Here is a 17092-nt window from a genome sequence, read left to right as displayed (position 1 = left end):
GAAATAGTATGAATGAAGTCATTGGGTTCAATCTCCTACTTTGGCTTTATTCTGCCAGAGCCAGTTTGTCCTATAGGCCAGTTGCTTCACAAACCAGTGGAAGAAGTAATTTCCCCAAAGGGCTACCAGTTGTAGCAGGAGCTTTCGGGCACTGAGGCCTGCTATCCAAAATAAAACTCCCCATTCATTAGCCAATGTCTTTACTACTGTCCTCCTACTTAAGGCTTTGAGCCTCAAGAATCTCTTTTCCATGACCAAATCAAGACAAAACAAGTGGAAAGTTCTACATGAGGACAAGGACTAGCTGGTTTGGGCTAGTGGGTCAAAAAAGGTGAATAGAGGTGACCTTTTAACTATGTCTTGAGAGGCAGTAAAGGTAAGGTCATGGAAAAGAGTGTCAGTTAGTCTTGAGAATTTTGGGGTGTTACTTCTGCATACAACCTTCTACATGGGTACAGGGAGCAAAAGGACAGAGGCTGGAAACTTTCAGCCCTGAGACAAAGTTAGAAAGATATGCTGGATATTTAATAACAGATTCAAGACTTCAAGTTTATTAGACAATAATCAAGACTTACAATTTAACTGGATTCAACAAACACTTATTGGGTACCTTAAGTGGTCAACTTTGCAAGTTTTTTTTTTTTTTTTTGGCTTTACCAAAACTCAGGAGCAAAACTCTGCAGGCATTAAGTGGTTTTATTTGACACAAATACTTAAGTAATACAAGTATATATTACTTTCACCTTGAGAAAAAAATATTTAAGCATTGCTCCACTAATGTCTAAATTTACTGCCTACTTTTCTTTAAAAAGAATTTTTTTTAAACCTCACCCGAGGATATTTTTACATTTTTGTTCAGATAGAGTGGGGTGGGGGGTGGGGGTGGGGAGAGAACCATTGATGTGAGAGGGACACAGCAAGTGGTTGCCTCCCACAGGACCCCAATCAGGGCCGGAGATGAATTGCAACCAAGGTACATGCCCTTGACTGAAATCAAACATGAGACTCATTGGTCCGTGGGCTGACACTCTAACCACTGGGCCAATCCGGCCAGGGCACTGCCTACTTTTTTGGTTGACCTGAGGTCCATTTCTAGTTATGATTACATTTATACAACTTGGAAATGACAGAGGTGATAACCATTTTATAAACAAAGATTGCATATAAGGCTAATTAACAAAAATAAGATGGGTTATTGTATAATGCTAAATTAATTTTTAGAATCTCATGACGACAATACCTTTGACCACTCTTCCGGATTTAATGTGTATCCTCCAAAATCCTTATGTTGAAGCCCTCTCACCCTACACGATGGTACTCAGGAAGTGGGGCCTCTGGGAGGTGATTAGGTTTAGTTGAGGGCACAAAGGCGGGCCCTCCATGATGGGATTAGGGTCCTCCTGGAATAGAGCCCAGGGGCTTTCTCTCCACCATGTGAGGACCCAGGGAGAAGGCAGCCATCTGAAGCACCCGAATGGGTCCTCAGCAGAAACTGAATCTGCCAGCACCTTGATTTCAGATCTTAGCATCCAGAACTATAATAAATAAATGTCCGTTTAAGTCACCCAGTCCATGGAATTTTGTTGCAGCAGCCCAACCCACTAATACAATAACAAATTAATAAAAAAGTACCCTTTTATTGAGATAAGACAAGTGTATTTACAATATTCAATGGTTAGATCATACAGTCTGACTGTGAGACTTTTAAAAGCAGCAATATTCCAGGAATTACAATTTATACGGGAAAAAGAAAAGCAATCCAAATAGGTTTCTGTTACAGAAAATATATTTGAACAATGACAGAAACACTTAAGGCTAAGTAGAATTAGACCGTTTCCTCCATCTTTATAGTAATAATCAAAGTACGTTTTGTGTGTGTGTGTATTTTTTTGTCACTAAGAGGTTAATTTTGGAAAAGAAGAAACAACATGGTTTAGAAAAACTAAAATAGTGGAGGACTAGTATGTTTAAAAATAGAGCCTCCTCAATGGTTCTGAATAAGATATATACAATGCTGCCATGCAGTCCCAAACTCACATCTGAGATTAACCATGGACTCTTTAATAAAAACTGAAAAACTGCTCCAGCCTCTCAATCTTACTAAGGACAGGGAGATTAGCAAATCCTCTACACAGTTCTGTCTGATAATGCTTTCTGAAATAAGATTGTTGAAAAAGAGATCTCTGTTACAGTGCAAAGAACATTTTAATAGAAATTCATGTCCACAAAGGAGTTAAATATACAGATGTTCCTTACATTAACATACTATTCTTGCTCTAAAAAGGTAGAATTATCTAGGCTTTGTAAATAGAGTGGGTCAGTCAAAAATATGTATAACAGAGTCCTACAGGGCAACTTGTGTAAGTCAATCCCCAAAATATGTATATATTTGACACTCTCCAAGTGAGGATATTACTTTTTTGAAGAACATTAGACACAATACTAAGTCTCTTATTATCCCATGAACTATTGAGGTAGGAATCTTATTTTGTCAATATCATCTATTTTTCACAGATTATGTCATAAATCATACGCCAGTACTAAAAAGACAGTAATCCACAAGACTGAACCATTAGATTATATACCATGTCTTTCCTTCTTTCAACGAGCAAGGTTGGGAATTCTCTGTGTATCAAGAGATTTCACTAAAAGTAACATATGCTGTAATACATTTTGAAGACATGTTTGTAAATAAAAACCACAAATTTCAATTATGATTTCATGTATTAAAAAGCTTTGCAACTGTTAAAAAAAGTGAATAGGGCAATCATTAGTGGTAAAACAAAGAGTACTATGGCTGTTGAAATGTGTTCCTATATCTACAAAAGCTGCCACTGTGGAAAACTACCAATGAAGAAACAACCAGTTTCTTACTGCCTGGCAAGCAGCAATGGTAGAAAAGAACAATATATCATTTTTTATTTCTAGTGTCATATTTTTAAGAAACAATAACCAGTTCAATTATAGTAAAATAACCTCAGCACATGAACTCAGATATATTCTCGATGACTCAAGATGAAGAGTGATCATATAAAGCATACATATTGATTTCTATGTTATGAAAAAGATGAAAATAAGGGAGAACTCAGCTTACATGAATAGCCCTTAAAAAGTAACTGTAAATTGAACCTTTTAGCATGTTACGCCTTAAAGTAAACATTACCAATAGTTAGTTATTTTAGTTCGTAAAAAACATAATAAACCACTAATTTCTTTTTAAATAGAAGAAAAAAAAATCTACAACATGACATGGAAAAGCCATTTGGTTTGCAATTAATATCTTAAATAAAAGACTATTCAGTGAAACAAGCTATGTAACAGACTACTTCATGGTCAAGAATGCTTTTTGTTAAATGCGTACATGTAATGAATGACTCCCAAAAAATAAAGACTATTTCCAGAGTGTGTTGCTGACCAAAGAAGTGCTTAGTCAGCTATAATTTAGAAATTAAAAGCTAGTAAAGAATGACCTTCGCATATTCCAACAGAGAATATCTAGTTCAGATTTTCATCTGGCTTTAAAATATTACGATTCAGAAGAATCACAAAAATTTTATTTTCACCATGTTTACCAAAAAGAGTGATTCATACATCAAAACTGGGTTTTCCTTGGTTTTTAATATATTAAAATCACATAATCCAATCTAACTCATGCATCACTTTTGGACACATAGTGCAAGTTGGAATATTTTTCCAATTGCAGTGGACGTTTCTAAAAAGCAATGCCTATGTGAGCTCCTGAACCTTCAAAATGAAAAGAAAAGAAGCAGGCACCATAGCTCTCTGAGGATGGTTGTGTTTCACACATTGTGGATAAACAATAAAAACTGCCTTCAAGAGTTTCAATACGCATTGTAACAGATTTCGTCTCCTTCAGTTTGCTTGCTGACTTCTCACATCACCTGATTAGAAGCCTGTTTTCACCGCTTCTTTGTGAACTGCTGTTGGTACTTTGTAGGTATACATTTTAAACTTCTGTAAAGAACACTGCAAGCTATTTCATATAATGTAATCTGTGCTGAATATTCTTCAAAGGATTTTATAAATAATACAATATTTTAAATGAGTCTTCAATTCACTGCTGTTATACCATATTGTTGCTTTCTCCAACTTTATCTACAAACTGCAAGGAGAAGAAAAACAGATAATTAAAAGAAAGCCTTCAGCATTATAAAATATTACAGCAACATTTCAAGCTGACTTGAAAACCCAGCTTTACAAGATTTGTGGAAATTTAAGGTATGACTGACAATGAGTAATCCAGTACTACTCACCACCATCTTGACACGTAAATGTGTAGAAGAAAAATTTTTTTCTAAAAGTTATTTTTGCATGACATGTTAAACATATGACTTTAAGGGTGCAACATGAGAAATACAACACAAATGAATAAAAATATTGAATAAAATGAAGTTAACACTGATAGCTTAAAAAAAAAAATTAAAAAGCTGAAATGTCACAGCCATTCATTCATTAATGAACCCGATAAGGTATTTCAACTGACCATTACCGCGGATCTCTTCTGGGCCTATGTAGTCTTTGAACAAACAGATTTAAGTCCATTAAGTACAATAATTAACAACAGCTATTGACTAAAAATACTTTAAATATGTATCTGGACTATAGACTAAAAAGTAGCAATGACACTAAAAATAGATGTAATGATGCAAGCACAAATTTATCATCTTAACACACATATATGTAAGTGCTTCTTTACTTTGCTTACTCCACCCCAAATATAAAGCAATTGGGCTTTCATCAGCATTCCAGGTGATGCAAACAAATATCAAAGCAAAGTAATGGTGGAGCTATTAAAAGCCATGCTACCAAAGTGATTATAATACCACCAAAATCTAGCAATCATCTAACTCTTTCATTTCACTATACACATTTTCACTTAAGTATTTATTATATGAAGTAATAAAAATAGGAGACATAATTTATAGTATTGAGTGTCCATTTATTCAAATATTGAGGAGCTCTTAAATTAAAGACATGAATAAGGATTACAATTCTATAACTAGAAGTTTCAGTAATTCCAAAAGCCATGCTAAGTATAAACAGCATTGACTACTGTATGAGCTTGCAGATTAATGCCAATGAAATCAGGATGTAGGTTCCAACATCTTTTAAAAAAAAATTTTATATTATGGCAAATAGGTGATTGGCACACAGAAACTAAAAGTTGTTCTGAAAGTACTCATGAATTCATTAGAATTTTAAGGTCAATATAGGTGATGAGAAAGCACAACATTCTCTCTTTAAAAGTAACTTCTAATACTTAGGTTGTCTGGTCTGTAAAGTTCTGACTCTACAATTGACTTGAGGATAAAAATAAAGTTGGGCTCATAGTGGTACCTTTAGTTCTTTGAGAATTCAATAAATGCTATGGACTGTCTCTCTAGAAACATCTACAAAAATATAAACAACTTTAGGCCCACAATGGAGAAACAGATTTGACAAGACTGTTCAAATTAGAGAGAGAGAGAGCTGGGAACAGAATTCTATCATCTGACTTTCAGTATAATAGTGCTTCATATAATTGTCTTAAGGCACCTAATTTGGTGAGGTACTCTAAGAAAAAAAATATTCATAAGAAATTATGTCATTTTTATATTACTGCTTCTAAAATTGGAGATGACATAAAAGTTACCTGAAAAGTACCTTGAACTCTCAAAGTGAAAGGTAGTATAGCATATCAATCCGAGTTGTATCAAAAAATAGAGAACAATATTAAAAAGTAATACAGTGAAATAAAATGTCAGGTTTTATATATTTACCAATGATTATTTTCTCTCGTATCCATGGTAACCATGATCTATATTATGCAACCATTTATATTATAATAAAAACATTAGTTAATCATGTATAATTACTCTAATTTCTGGAAGTAAAGAGCATCAAAGAGTGTTTTGATAGTTTATACACTATATTTCTAAATACAGATTACTTACTGATCTAATTCCGGGTAAATTCAGGAGGGATCCAAGGACTGGCACTCTTCTAATGAAGCCAACAACCACAGGAAAGAAGCCCCTAGGAGAAGAAATAAACAGTTTTCTGTACTTGCACATTCTTTTAAAAAATTAAAAAAAAAAAAAAAAAATCCTCACCCAAGGATACTTTTCCATTTATCTTTAGATAGAGTACAAGGGGAAGGGGGAGGGGGGGTAGTGAGAGAGAGAGACATTGATGTGAGAGAAGAGAAACATCGATTGGTTGCTTCCCGCACAACCATGACCAGGGCTGGGGACTGAACCACAATGGAGGTACGTGCCCTTGACTGGAATTGAATCCGTGACTATTTGGTCCATGGGCCAATGGTCTAACTGCTGAGACAAACTGGCCAGGCCTGTATTTGCATTCTTTACTATCAAAATCAACTGCTAAACAAGTAAAAAGAATCTGTTAAAACTGAATATTTTAGAGACTTCAAACTTCAGTTAACTTTTCTCCCCTCTCCCAGGATTTGATTCCTTTCTTAATTATGTTCCTATAACACCTGAATATAACACCATTACTACTATATCTTACTAGTATCTTTATTTTCCATGTTAGAAATGAGATTCTCTAAAGTAGATTTGGCATTTAATTCATATTTATGTTTCTTGTGGGTAATATAGTGCCTGGCAGATAGAAAACAAAATATATATATTCCTTGAACAAATTATTAAACCAATCTTACTTAAAAGTATTTTCTTACATTGCGTACTATTGTTTATTTACTTGGTAACTGGCATTTGTAAAATATTAACTGATCAAAATCTCCCATAGTGTATTTGGTACAAAACTTTCTAATATGTGTAAATACTAAAGAGATTTCTATCAAGTGGCAGTAACTATGCAGTATCAGGCTCTACATAGTAAAATGCTGGATCCAGCTATGTATCTTTATCTATCACATTTAGTTGATGAAAATAGCAAACATAAAGACAGTGCCTTAAAAAGCCAATAAAATAAATTTTATTAAATTGAAAATACAAGACAATTTATACCCTTAAACAGGCAATTAATTATTCACACCTGATAAACATTCTATAGTTGATTAAATTACTAAAAACCATAATAAAAAGTTCAGTGTAAACAAAAATCCCTTTAAGAAAATTATAGTCTTCTTACTCATGCTGATTCAACTATCTGGGTTTTTGTAATAGTTACTTGACATACTGTTCTATTGAAAAAAATAAAATAAAAAATAAGATGAGTGCCTTACCTGAACAAGAGAAAGAATCCATAAATTTCGAAGATCATGCCTATCAAAGGCCAACCAATAAGGACTACAAATACTCCACCCAGGAAAAATCCCGTGGCTTTCATTTTATGTTTTTGGAAGAAGAATCTGAATGTTCTTTCTAAACCAATTACAAAAGCCAAGCCAGCCACAAATAAAACCTACAGAAGAAAGAAAATGCAACACAGAAAAAGTAGGTGAGCACACTGACTTCATTTGAAAAGTAAGGTCAAAGCTAAATATAAAAAAGAGGAACACATCTGCCTTTTAATGTGGGCATCTGGCCAGAGAAAACTACAATGCACCCCAAAAAACAGAACCACAGAACGGGCTAAGCATGTGAAAGCTGCAGCAGTATTGCACTCTTCTCAATCTTGAGAAATGTTGAAACAGAGAAACAAGGAGAGATTTAGATGTTACCAACCGGCATCTGCATCAGCAGTGTTTTTCCCAGGCTTAGCTAGATGGAGATGACTCAAGCAGACGCAGGGCAAGGCAAAAGGGGGAAGCTGTCCATAAATATGTCACCTGAAGGTACTCCTCATTCTGCAAACTTCACCCTGGGCTATATATAGGAGCTCCTACGGATGGCAGAAATACTGACATGGCCAAGGTGATAGAAGAAGAAACTATGCAATGCCAGGAAAAGGATTCTAGTTTGATCAACTCCAGAATATCTGGTGGCAGCAGTAATAAAAATATGGCCATGTGTTCACAAATATACATATATTTTGCATTGTTTTCAGACCGTGGAAAAGAAATGTGATCTATTAGAAGCTTGTTTTTCCCCAAGTTTTATTCCTAAATCCTTGCCTTTCTTCATTAAGTTTCTTTAGTGAAAAATATTTCACATAAATATTAATAAAGCCAATGGTTAAGTTTCATATTCTGATATACCAATGCTGTTTACATTATTTATTAAAACATCAATTCTGAACAATTTTGTTATCTTTCATATTTACCAGTTAAAAGCTCGATGATAATATACACTTACTTCAAAGATATTTAATGGGGGCTATCAAGTCATCTATTTAAAAAAAAAATTTTTTTCTTTATTGATTTTAGAGAGGAAGGAAGAGGGAGAAAGAGACAGAAACAAAATCCCCACTGGGGATTTGGCCCACAATCTGGGCATGTACCCTGACCGGGAATCAAATCAGCGACCTCCTGGTGCATGGGTCGATGCTCAACCACTGAGACACACTGGCCGGGCCAACTCATGTATTTTTTAACATCTATTTAGAGGCAGCCTTGATTTATTCTACTGTAAATTACATATCAAACACTTACCGTTGTCATGAAATTAGAAAACCTCATTAAGTGTTTAACTTTTGTTTAAAGAGAAAGCTAACAGGTTTCATTCCTGATGGAAACAGAAAATGTAATGAAAATCTTTACATTAGTAATGAATTAGTTCCCCTAAATTTAATAGCAGGCAAGAATTCATTTGTAGCTAAACTTTTCTTATGAAGTTAGTTAAAATATATATTGAAAAACTTACATTTCCAATAGCCAGTAGTGCTTTGTCAAAAAAGAGAATCATTCCAAAGAACAGGAAAAACACTCCAAATCCTGTTAATCCCATTCCAATTTCTGCAATATAAGTTATATGGTTAAGGGCAGAGAAAAACTCAAGTTAGATTAAAATCCCTGTAAACTAAGATAATTTTTCAGTTTTTCTTTTGGTTGATATAAGAAAATAAATCCCCAACATTGCAGATTAACTTTGTAATGACATTCACTAAGATCTATAACAAATTAAATTAACACCAATAAATTACTTTGAAATTTAAAATATAAATGGAAATGTCTAATTCTTATTTAAGAGAGCATTTCTTACAAACATACCTATAATAGAGAAAGATAAATCAGGATTGTAAATGTTTAGTTATATATTTTTTCCCTCCCAAGAATCCCTCTGGCATCAGACATAAATATATGGGTTTATTTGTACTATTTAATTTATCCATCATATTCTATGACTATTATTTATATGACTGATATCTGCAGTTCCTTGTTTCCCCTCTAAAATTAATTCCTTCTATAACCCATTAGAAAATGCTATGGTAGGTCAGTACAATATACTTCAATACAATGGCAACAGGAAATAGTTTGAGAATCAGGTAGTGGTCTCCTCAAAAGTTAAGTTTCAAAAGGTTAGGCATCACTTTTAATTTCTTGATGGCTTATTATATTACTTTTAACTTTTTGATGGCTTATTATGGATTTATCTTCTACAAATTTATCTAAACTATGAATCCATTCACATATTTAGTCTGAGTCCTGAAAGTACCTCTCCAAAATTTCAAAGAACACTGTTTTTTAAATACACTTTTATTGATTTTTAGAGAGGGGAAGGGAGAGGGAGAGAGAAACATTGATCTGTTGTCTCCTGTATGCACCCTGAATGGGGAACGAACCCACAACCTGGGTATGTGCCCTGACTGGGAATTGAACTGACAGGCTTTTGGTACATGGGACAACACTCAACCAAATGAGTCACACTGGTCTTCAAAGAACACCATTTTGCCTAATATTAATATTCTGGAATTTTGTTCTTTCATTCAAAAACAAAGATTTGTTGATAAAATCTTTGATGCCAGTAACTGTTCCCTAAATACTGAGTATGTATACAGTGGTGGGCAAAATGTAAGCTTTGAAGTCTGTGTATAAATCTAATAATTGTATTGTCTTTACATTCTCCAGGACTTATCTTTTAAGTTGGAAGAATCCAACTTTCTAAGGTTATAGTTGTATTTTTCTGTTAATACCATAAAACACAATCAATCCATTAGGAGTCACCTCCTTGACCATAGTAGTTTTGTTTTTAGGAAATAGTTATTTTACCTCATTTTACCTAGAAGCACTATCTGCATAACATAAAGAATCAGGGCAGAAACCATCATATTTTTGGAAATAAAATTTTAAATACACTATATGTGATTTCCGATTTGTTATTTAACCTTTTTGCCGTGGCTCCAGAAAGCTAAAATCTAAGTCACAGCTACTTAAAAACATTTCAAGCCATGTAAAGTGGTTTTTTGTTGTTTTTTTAATCCTCACCTGAGGACATTTTTTTCCATTTTTTGTTCAGATAGAGTGGGAGAGAGAGAGAAACATCGACGTGAAAGGGACACGAGTGGCTGCCACCTGCACGACCAACCAGGGCTGGGGACAAACTGCAACTGAGATATGTGCCCTTAGTGGGAACTGAATCCGGGTCTCTCTGGACCGCAAGCCGACGCTCTAACTGCTGAGCCAAACCGACCAGGGCCATGTAAAGTGTTTTGATGAGTTTAAAATTTATATCATATATCTTTTTCTACATCCTCCACTTCCTCAATTTACAGTTATCTACTGCCTTCCAGTCCAACTACCTTTCCCCCCCAAAGTTAGTCTAAAAGAATTCAAGTACTTGTCTATAAATACACTGGTAAGTATATTCCACAGACACCAATATTTTATGAAAATTTGAGGCTGATACTTTCATGCTTAAATGCCTTAAAAGAATTTACCAAAGTAATTGTTTACATGGCAGACATAATTTCCCAGAGGAAAATATGAACATGAGAGCAAGTAAAATTCCATTAAATAATTATTGAGAAGTTAGAATTTAATCACTGGCAGCTGAGTTAAGTGAATATGACTAATTTCTATCTCATCACAAATTATATTAATGATTACACAAAAATTTTGAGATGTTTGTTCAGAATGGAAATTATATGGAAATACATCTATTATGTATTGAGAGTTTACAGGAGGCAGCCATTGTAAGGTGCTTTACACACCTTATATTACTTAATTCTCCCAACACTACTGCAAAGTGGGTGTCATTAAATTTAGAGATGCTGGAAATTGAGGTTTAGAGAACTGACTTAATTTGCCTGAAGTCACACTTCTTAAGCATTTGAACCCAGGTCTATTTGAATTCAAAGTCTGTGTGCTTAACTATTATGCCATACTGCTTCCCACAGGATTTTCAGGTTAAATGTTTGGTGAAATGAAAGTCAAGGTCATTAGAGTACACTGAACTGGGAGAAGTGACTTTAGTTGATTCAAGTTTGATATAATTAGCTTATCTATTATAACTAAGTAGGTGTTAGTAGGACGAGAAATTGACTGCAGCCCTGGCAGGTCCCATGCACTTGACCAACTTGAATGCAAAGATTATCAGTTCAATTCCTGGTCAGGGCATGTGTTCAGGTTGTGGGTCTGATCCTTGGTCTGGGTGTGTGTGGGAGGCAGCCAAAAGATGTTTATTTCTCATATCGATGTGTCTCTCCTCTCCCTTGCTCTCTCTAAAGCCATTAAAAACAAACAAACAAAGATTGCAGTGAAAATGTCTAAATATGATTTTACATTTATTGAAATGTTTATACAAATATGTTGTAATTCCTTCAACAAATTGTAAGGTAAAAAGTGGCACCAGTCTCATGTTTCATATGGGCAATCAAAGACCCACAAAGATTTGTAACTTAATCTTGACCCCAGAAATCAGCAAGTGTGTGTGTGTGTGTGGTGGTAGGCATGGGGCGGGGAGGACAGGTGGTGGTGGTGTGGAGTCAGGCTGGGAATTCAAATCCAGTCTATAAGACTCCAGTCTGAACAACTATAACATGGAAACCAAAACATTCCTACTACTTTATCCGTGTAGTCAAGCAGATCTTTAACATCTTTTCCAAAAATGGCACTTCCATGATATTGCCAAGTACTCTGAAGGGATCAAGTCTCAAACTGGCCTCATTGTGCCTTTTTCTTATCTCCAGGATTCCTTTCTTCCCTATGCCTGTGCATTCATAAGCCTGCTGGTTACTAAGCCCTACATAGAGCTGCCCTCTTACCACCAGAATTAGACCCAGTAAAATAAATTTATCTTCCTCTTGTGCACTATCAAACCTTCATCCTTCTTGCCCACGTATGTGTTTAACAAACAATCCGATAAAAGCAATCTAATAAAATAAATTTGTCTAAAATAAAAAGCTTATTGCCTTGGCCGGTTTGGTTCAGTGGTTAGAGCACTGGCCCGCAGACCAGAGAGTCCCGGGTTCAGTTCCCACTAAGGACATGTACCTCGGTTGTGGTTTGCTCTGAGCTGGGTTGGGGTTGTGTGCATGGCAATCAGTTGATGTGTCTCTCTCACATCAATATTTCTCTCTCTTCCCCCCTCTCTCCTTCCCGCTCTATCTGAAGATAAATGCAAAAAAAAAAAAAAAAGTCTTTGGGTGAGGATTAAAAAAAAGCTTATTGTAGAAATTTTGTAAGAAAAGATATGCTTAACCCAATGGCAATTACTGTTAGCATTTTGGTATCTGATTTTAAATGTTTTAAAGCAGCACTATCTTTCTATGCCTTTTAAAAATAAAAAAGGTGAGAATAAAGAACTCAAGTGAATATCAACTCAACTGAACTCAACTGAGTATCACAGAATTTCAGGCTATGTGACATAATGAAGTAAAGATTTAGATGCAGCAAGGGAACTGCCCCACTCCTCCCACTCAATAAATCTTGTGTGGTTTTTTTTTTTTGGGGGGGGGTAGGGGGCGCTAGTATAGAATCCCCTAAAACAGCCATGAATTGTTATTTGTTCTTCTCTGATAAGTACTTGTCACCCTCTGCCAGAATCAGAATCCCGGAGTAATCTTGGCAAATCACTTGAAAGTTGGACAATTTCCCCAGTTAAAAACACACACATGAATACCATTTGAAGTCCAAAGGGCTTTTGGTTCACTAAACATTTTGTGTTCCAATCTACTGTCCTACATAAAACATTTGGCAGCAGAGCAGCAAAGGGCATAATTTCATCTTCTTCATCAATTTAATGAAGCGAGGAGAATGCTTCCCATTCTGCCCATATTCCAACCCAACTCTCTTGTTCTGGATTTTGGAAGGATGTAAATCGGGCACTTGTCCCTATAATGAGTCTTCAACATAAGAGAATGCCATGCACAGGATAAACAATTCCTATTTTTATGTAGGTAATGATCATCAACTCAGGAGGAATAATAACACTTTACAGTTAGATAGGGAAGATATGTAGAATTAAGTACTTCTTCCAAGTAATTACAATTAGAAATAAATTCTAGCAATTTATGTATGCAATTCTGCTAATTTCCTTAGGCAACCTAATTTTAATTTTGGGTTTTAGTCAAGAGGAACAGAGCACTGTGTTTCATAAAGAAAACAGGCTTTGAATATCCTACAAAACTTATCAAACATGCATACATAATTCCGTAAGATAAATATCTATCTTACTGTTGGAACTATTTTTGCTCTGGAAGGATTTCATCATTCTAAGATAGATCTCAAATTTTATATCGTCTTTTATATGCTAGTAGGGTACAATAAAGAGAAAAGTTTTTAAGCCAGCAGAGCTGGGATCAAGTCTTGTTTCTGTACCTTTACTTATGACCATACACTGAATTTCTTTTGTACCTCCTTTAATTTATAAAAGAGATATACTCCTCTCTACCTTACAGGGCCCTTATAAGAATTAAGTGTAATGATTTATAAGAAAAAGCACACGGTAAGCTGAAAGATGCCATTATATAATTGCTAGTTTTTATTATAACAGGCTTTTTGTTTTACAGAATTATAGATTTTTCCTGATCAGAACAGATGTAGCCAAAAGAGCAAAATGAGCACTATTCCTGGACCAGGGCAGGTGGCCCCAAGGTGCTGACTCAGTCCAATCTCAGAAAGGAAGAGAGCCTGACTGGGGTGCAGTGCTGTGTGTAGCACCTTAGTAGCTCTATGAAGTTCATGTCAGCCATGACTTGAATCCAAACCTTAATACTCTACTTTAAGGGCCGGCAAGACCCAGTCACAGCAAATGTTTTTAATTTAACAGACTGTTCAATTCTTAAATCTTGAAAATCCTACTAAGTTAACCAGAGTAAGAAATAAAAGGCGTGGCTGATAAAGTAAAATGAGGCAAAAAAGATGATCTCAACCATCCCAAGACAGGTAGCACAGGGTTGGGCAAATAAAAATTACTAAGATTGATAAAAAGGAGTAGAAAAGTGGAAATGTTATATTGAAAGAAAAAGAAACACATAGCAATGCCAACTTTAGAGATAAGAGCGGCCAGGGGAACTCTGAGGCAGGCAGAACGAGATGCTAACATAATAAAACAAGCCACCAAGCACACTATACAACATTAACAAAAGAAATCCTTTAATGTACACAAAGTGACTTTTCACTATTGTAGAAACATTAGTTGGTAGAAATGTGAAGTCATTTCAAGGGATTTTTGGAAGGCTGCTTCCACTGCTGGCAAAAGGCGCATATTCAAAATTCTTAAGAGTGAGCCTATTTTCATAAAAAGCCGACAATAGGTGACGTTTAAAATTCCGCCTCCCAGACAACCAGCCAGTTACTTGTAGGGGACCCAAGTCAGCCCCGTCCGGAAACGTGCCCGGCAGTGGGCCGCGGCCGCCGCACAAACTTTCTCTGGTGGCCGTCCGCAGGAACAAAGCGCGCAACGCACTGGGGGCGACAGCGGCGCGAGGCGGACCCTCGCCGAGAGCTCCCCCGCCCCAGCCCGGGCGTCTCCCCAGACCCCGCCGACTGTCCTGCCAGGCCGGGTCAGCCACTGCAATCCAGCCCTCGCCCTCTCAAGGCCGCCCTGCAGGTTCCCACAGCCCTAGCTCAGTTTCATAGGCCGCCGCCCCCAGCACGGAGCTTCATTCATTTACCCGCACAGGGGGGCGGGCGGGCGAGCCCCAGCCCCAGCAAGCGGTGTGCGGGGCTCAAGGCAGGGACCCCGGGGCTGGTGCTTACTCTGGGTGTCCGTTAAGGAGATCATGGCTGCAGGGGTGAGGACAACGACGCCGGCACCGGCACCTCCAGGAGCCCAGGGTGTGAAGCAAGGCAGGAGTAATGATGCCGGGAAACAACCCAAGAGAGAGCCGCCACGTCTTCCGGAAACACGCAGCCACCTCCATCCTAGTTTCAAGACAGCTTTCTATTGGCTAAAACCGCTCCCAATATCAACCAGTTATTCGTGATCTTGTTTGGTGACGCGATGGTGGCCACGCCCCTTGACCAATTAGAGACGAGTGTTACTTGCAATTGGTTGAATGGACCGACCCGGAAGGGTGGATGCTCCGGGCTGCAGAGAAAGGAAAGGCTGGTGGCGGGAACTTTTTATTGGACACCGGCTGAAAGCGGTGAGTCGTGGTTCTGAGTTTGGGGCACTTTGGGGTCAGAGACTGGAGAGGCCGGGGAGGCCAAGGGTAGGGAGTTCGTTGACCCCTTGGAGGGAATTTCTGCTGTTAACTTCGGTGACGCTCTGAAAGAGCTAATCTTTCCTTTTCCTGCATGGAGGCCGGGCCTGTCAGTAGCGGATCACTTCCTTCCACATTGACAGGGGAGAAACGAGGGCAGTAATCGTCGCCCAACTCAGGGGAACGCAGGCCTTTAGGGCACGTGGATTTTATCTTCAGCCTTTTCCATGCAGGAATCTTGGTCACCAAAGCCTGTGTGCTGGCAGCCATCATTTACTGGGAAACACCACTGGGGACGCGGCAGCGTAAGGGAGGGTATATTATTCAATTGCTGTTGCCTCCAAACGCAGGTGGCGGGGAGAGGGGTGGTGGAGGTGTGTCTGATTTAACCCGTGGTACCTCAGTGGCATTTCCTCCTGCATCGATGACTGGGTGTGACACTGTCAAATATTTGCTGTGGGTGCTGTTAAATTCAGAAACCAGAATTTTTGAATCACGGAAGTGGTGAAAGTTTGTTGTTCACACACGAAAAAGACAGCTGGCTAACCGGGAGCACTCAACCCCAAACATGTAATGAGACTCAGGGGTGTGTTGTTAAAGCAGCTTATATGGTGAGAAGGTAGTGGCTGCCTATCGTCACAGTGATTGGTTGTAATATTAACATTTTCTTAAAACTTAGGGAACTGGTTAGTGGTTACCCCATATCAACCTTGGAAACCTGTGTGTTTCACTTATATTTCCAGAGGCGTAAGTGAGAAACGACCCAGGTTAACATAGTTTTACAAAACTAGCTAAATTAAGCTTTGCCTGTATGACTAAACTGGTTTTGTCTGCCCAGGTAGTTTTCAAGGCTAGACTTTGTAATTTTAACAGTGCTTAGCTATACTTCTGACTGACAGACCTGCTGTAGGTCATTAATTTCTGAACATACTGAGATATCTTTTAATATTAAATCACATTTGGGGAAGGAATTTATGAGCAGTTTTTTTGCAGTATAACCAAATAAATCATTTAAAATAGTGTGTTGGGGGGAATGGGTATAGAACATATTCTTTTATAAGGGTAGAGATAGTCTCTGCTTTCAATCTCAGCAAACTTGAGCTTGAACTATATAGCAAGGCTCTTCGCTAGACAAAGGGAAGCGACTCAACCCCTGCCCTGCTGGAAAACCTTGCAGTCTAGAGAAGGAGAATTATATTTCCAAAAAGTGAAGAGATGTTTATATAGATAAAGAATTAAAAATCGTTGGTTTAGTCCTCTACTTCAATATGTTATAATGCTGTGGCTATTCCAAACTCTTTAGCAAGGCAAAGAAGACCCTGCCTATCTTTCCAGTCTAGTGGTTTCACAGTTCTGTGTTAGGAGGGGCATAAGATCAGCAGTCTGGATAAGCGTAGGGTCATGCTGAAGTTTCCTTTGGGGGACATTCTAAGTTACTTTTAGAAAATACTGATTTCCATTTCAGAGCGAGGAGAAGTGTTTGTGGGGATTATGACAACCTAAAGTTTCTACCCTCAAGCCAAATCTCCTTCCATTGCTCATATGTTCTCTTACGTTTTAGTATTTAGAGTTCCTTAATACAAACCATGTTTTTTTCCTACTTCTGAGCTTTTCATGCTCTCTCCTTCTGAAATTT

General features: G+C 37.2%; 2 protein-coding genes across 3 annotated transcripts in view; one reads left to right on the top strand and one right to left on the bottom strand.

Annotated features, from left to right (window-relative positions):
• Nucleotides 1-1240: 1240 nt before the first annotated feature.
• On the bottom strand, nt 1241-15162 carry GOLT1B (golgi transport 1B). Of its 2 annotated transcripts, XR_004958402.1 has the most exons (6): nt 15011-15162; nt 8733-8824; nt 7214-7392; nt 5955-6036; nt 3903-4123; nt 1241-1535 (listed from the first exon to the last, which is right to left on the bottom strand). XR_004958402.1 is itself a non-coding variant. In XM_036253025.1 (5 exons), exons 1-5 carry the CDS (start codon nt 15033-15035, stop codon nt 4085-4087), a joined length of 417 nt encoding a protein of 138 aa, XP_036108918.1. In that variant the 5' UTR covers nt 15036-15162; the 3' UTR covers nt 3600-4084. The 2 variants fall into 2 exon arrangements, 1 of the variants encoding a protein (XP_036108918.1); XM_036253025.1 differs by lacking the exon at nt 1241-1535 and having other exon boundaries at nt 3600-4123.
• A 92-nt stretch (nt 15163-15254) lies between these two features.
• The window catches only part of RECQL (RecQ like helicase), a 30653-nt gene continuing 28815 nt past the window's right edge, over nt 15255-17092 (top strand). Inside the window, exon 1 of the mRNA XM_036251362.1 lies at nt 15255-15399. Within this exon, the coding sequence (XP_036107255.1) occupies nt 15255-15399 (145 nt within the window). The remainder of the gene's footprint in view (nt 15400-17092) is intronic.

The sequence above is a fragment of the Molossus molossus genome, unplaced genomic scaffold (genome assembly GCF_014108415.1).
Source record: "Molossus molossus isolate mMolMol1 unplaced genomic scaffold, mMolMol1.p scaffold_m16_p_10, whole genome shotgun sequence".
Classification (NCBI taxonomy): domain Eukaryota; kingdom Metazoa; phylum Chordata; class Mammalia; order Chiroptera; family Molossidae; genus Molossus; species Molossus molossus.
Note: the sequence above shows the minus strand (reverse complement) of the source record. Positions and strands in the feature narration are given on the sequence as shown.

What these genes read in the sequence shown, in the direction of transcription:
- GOLT1B (XM_036253025.1), bottom strand. Translation starts at nt 15,035, where the DNA reads ATGATCTCCTTAACGGACACCCAGA. An exon ending in CTCCTTAACGGACACCCAGA is followed by an intron (nt 8,825 to 15,010) that starts GTAAGCACCAGC and finishes CTTATATTGCAG; the next exon opens with AAATTGGAATGGGATTAACA. An exon ending in GGATTCTTTCTCTTGTTCAG is followed by an intron (nt 6,037 to 7,213) that starts GTAAGGCACTCA and finishes TTCTTCTCCTAG; the next exon opens with GGGCTTCTTTCCTGTGGTTG.